The sequence below is a fragment of the Apodemus sylvaticus genome, chromosome X (assembly GCF_947179515.1).
Source record: "Apodemus sylvaticus chromosome X, mApoSyl1.1, whole genome shotgun sequence".
NCBI lineage: Eukaryota > Metazoa > Chordata > Mammalia > Rodentia > Muridae > Apodemus > Apodemus sylvaticus.
Genome location: NC_067495.1, coordinates 11,958,711 through 11,962,650, shown reverse-complemented (window position 1 = coordinate 11,962,650; position 3,940 = coordinate 11,958,711). Strand labels below are relative to the sequence as shown.

The 3,940-nt window shown below is 47.4% G+C and overlaps 1 protein-coding gene across 1 annotated transcript; it reads left to right on the top strand.

Annotated features, from left to right (window-relative positions):
• Positions 1 to 279: 279 nt before the first annotated feature.
• LOC127675683 (ferritin heavy polypeptide-like 17) lies at positions 280 to 810 on the top strand. The gene has a single exon (XM_052171750.1). It carries the CDS (start codon positions 280 to 282, stop codon positions 808 to 810), a length of 531 nt encoding a protein of 176 aa, XP_052027710.1.
• Positions 811 to 3,940: the final 3,130 nt, after the last annotated feature.

The following is a 3,940-nucleotide window of genomic DNA, read 5'->3' as shown; positions in this document are numbered from 1 at the left end:
TGATGTCCCACCCCCCTATAATCTCCGGGGCTAAAACAATGTCCTGATTGGTTGTCAACACTCATTTCCATTGATGCCCCGCCTCTTCCTGTAAACTCTGCCCTTAAATACCGAGGTCGTTGGGTGGGAACAGCCATATTGGCTGCTGCCTCCGGCTCCAGCTGAACCCCTCTGGTCTCTTCAGAGGTGCTTTGGGACTGTGGGACTGTGTTCTTTGGACCCGCCCTGCCCCTCTGAGCAGGTGGGAACTGCTGAGGCTGTTGTGTAAGTGCCACCGCCATGGCCGAAGCTCCTTCTCAAGTGCGACAGAACTATGACTGGCACTGCGAGGATGCCATCAGCACCCATGTCCAGCTGGACCTCTATGCCTCCTACATGTACATGTCGATGGCCGTCTACTTCGACCGTGATGACGTGGCCCAGGAGAACTTCAAGCGGTTCTTCTTGAGCAAGTCACACAGCTGCCAGAGCAGGGCCGAGATGTTCATGAACCTGCAGAACAAGCGTGGAGGCTGTGTCAACCTTCGTGACCTCGCAAGACCAGAGCGTGAGAGCTGGTATGGGGGCTTCCAGGCCTTGGAATGCGCCTTCCACATGGAGATGATGATCAACCAGAGCCTGCTGAACATGCACAAAGTGGCCAAGGAAAAAGGCGACGACCACCTCTGCCAATTCCTCGAGCAAAACTGCCTGGATCAGCAGGTCCAAGTTCTGAAGGAGATGAGCGGCTACCTGACCACCCTGCGCCAGATGGGGGATGGAGAGCATAACATGGTCGAGTACCTCTTTGAAAAGCTCAGCCTGTCATAAAGTTTCAAGTGGACTGAACCGGGATGCCCCTCTGCCATGGGGTCTGTCTCTGGTCATTACACCTGATGTCCACGTCGCTTTTGAAGCAAAGTTCACTCGTGTTCTGTTTCTGATTAAAATAAAATTTGTTTGTTTGCAGCAAAATTAAAGTTGATGTTTCAATTCTTAACTTTGGGGACTGGGGGTGTAGCCACGTCACAGTGTTTATAGTACTCAGGAAACCGTAGCAGGCATCTCAACCATGGCAATAAGCAGGGATATGGTGGTGCAGACCTGAAATCACAGCACCGTGGAGTTAGAGGCAGGGATATCAAGTATTCATTGCCATCCTCTGCTTGATAGCAAGGTGGAGGCCCTCCTGAGGTACAGGAGACGGTCCCATAAAATTACACCACTACCAAAAATCCCTCTCTCTGTGGGAAAAATGAATGTGGATCTCACGGGAGTTGTAAAATTGGTGGTCTGGAGAATATCTCCACAGTTTTCCCATTATTTTTTAACTTTGAATATCCAGAAGACTGTTGGTGAGAGGGGGATGGGAGGAGAGCGTGTATGAAGGGGAAACTGAGGGGGGGCAGCAATCGGAATGTAAAGTAAATAAATAAATGCCGGCTTGTGTACTGGAGGCTTTCCAGAGAGATCTCTGGCCATCTGGGTGTGAGTGTTCAGGCAAAGGGGAGAGAGTAAGAGCAGGAAGGGGGAGTCGTCTCCACAATCTCCACCACCCCTGCTGCTGCAGCTGGCCTCACCTCAGTCTCTGCCATGCTGTCTCAGCTGCTCCACATCATGTAGCACTGAGTCAGGCTGCACTGGGCTGAGCCAGGAGGCGGGGCAGCTTCAGGTGGTGTTTTGGGAGAGCTGATTTCTTCCCAATGGGCAGCATTACAGCTCTTGTTGACAGAAGCTCTTGGAGGACGGAGTAGTTCTCACACACAGTTATTCTTTCTGGATAGGACTCCTATATACAGTTTGGGGATGGGTCAGGGGCTGAGAGCTTGGGGTACCTTATCTGCATGTGGGAGGGCTTGGTGCTCCTCCTATGTGCCTGCTGAGCACAGACCTCTCTATGGGGCATGGGGGGCGGGGGTTGGGAGCTATAGCTACATGACAGGAGCCAGGGTCCCAAGGAGTGTAGCCAAACACCTATCTTTCCTTGCAGGCGATAGTCACCTGCTGGGTCACCAGGGTTTCAAGCCTGAGCTCTACCAGTGGCCAGGCTGCCTATCACAGCCCACCACCCCGCAAATAAATTAATTCTTAAAAAAGATAGGGGTGGACATCTAGACAATTAAGCGACTTAGTTCTGTGGGATGAACAACGAATGGGTTTCCAGGAGAAGCAGAAGACCAACACATGAAAGAAACAAGAGTGTCAGGACACAGGGAATTTAAAGTAAGGGGAAGAATGTGGAAGTCCCAAATAGAGAAAAAGGAGAATGAAAATGACAAATTTTATTAGAACTTACAAAGAGCTTCCATCGAGAGGATGGAAAGACCCCCCCACCCCCAGAGCTGGAGTTCCCTAAGGGGTCTCACAGTCGGGGGCTTAAAGACTTCCAGGGCATTCCACCTTTCAGGTTCCCTACCAGTTCCTGAGGCATACCATTTCTGCCAGTCTTTAGCAATTTGTAACAGTTGATGTGTCCTGGAGGAGCATGTCACAACCCTAGTGGCAGCTCCTAAAATAGCTGTCCCTGCTTTCCTAATGGTTGAGCTGACCCTCCTCCAGGACTCAGTCTCAGAAATCAACACAGACTGTCAGTAGGTTTTATAGTGACTATTGCTGTGCCTGCCTACTGCTATGGTGCTGTTTTTAGGGTGTCAAACAGAAAGAGACCTTCAGGGGTGGGCCATTAGGGCGTACACAGAAAGCTGCTGCAGACCTCAGTTGGCCACGAAGGTCTAAGGCCCAGGGCAGATACTTGATGATTATATACTAATATACAAATGGTAAAATCATGAGAATAACTATAACCTCTACTAAAAACATGACAAACAAAACAGTTGGGGAAATGAGCCCTCATTGCTGGAGAATGGGTAAGGAAATCATCAAAACAACAACAATAAAAAAAACCCAGAATCGTCTATAACATCTGCCATAACTGTCAGCAAGACTGATGAGTCCCGTGCTGCTTTTCTCTATTTTAAGGTGCACACCCTGGAGAAGACCACTGGTATATTAAGCTATTTTCTATTTCTATGATAAAATACTATATCAAAGGTAACTTGTGGAAGAAAGGGTTTGTTTGGTTCATGCTTCCAGAGTTTTAGAGTCCATTAAGATGGAGTAAGGCATGACAGTGGAATTGGAACCTGAGGGCTCACATCTTAAACCATTAATACAAAGCAGAGCACAAGCTTGAAATGGTGGGTCTCCTAACTCTCAAAGACTTCCGCCAGTATCATATGTCCTCCATCGAGATCAAACCCCCAAGCCTCCTCAGAACAGTGCCACCACATGGGACCAAGTATTCAAATACCTGATACTATGGTGTGTCATCCCATGGAAAACACCACATTCCACTGCGTGGTACCAATTGTCTTCTGAACATATATATATACATATGTATATATATATAATATAATATATTTCAAAATGAATGTAGTCTAACTTTAAGAGCCTCCATATTTTTCCCACCATCACTACATTGCTTAAGATGTTCCTAGCCTCACAGACTTAAAGTACTAGGATGGAGAATACCCAGAAAGCCCCAACCCACTTAGAAAAGAAAGGTTGTGGTTTCAGGTAAAGGGAGGGGGGACTTATCGGGATGCAAAGTGAATAAGTAAAAAAAAAAATGAAATTAGAAAACCCCTCAAGTCTCTTTAGAAACACTAGGCAATCTCCTAATTGTTGCTCCTTATAAAATAAAAAATTAAATGACATATTTCTCATATATAATAGAATATACCCTACAATTTCAAAAGGCATGACTATAGACATAATGAGGAAAAAGTTGCACCAATCAGTACTGAAACCCAGCAGGGCCAATGCCATCCCCTGTACCTCCATGGTTGATACCAAAGGGCTTACACAGCTGCACCCTCCCGGCTTTGCTGCCTTTAGCATACTATCTATCTCTTGGGCTGGGCCCATCCTACGAAGTCAGCCATGCTGAATAGATGTTGCA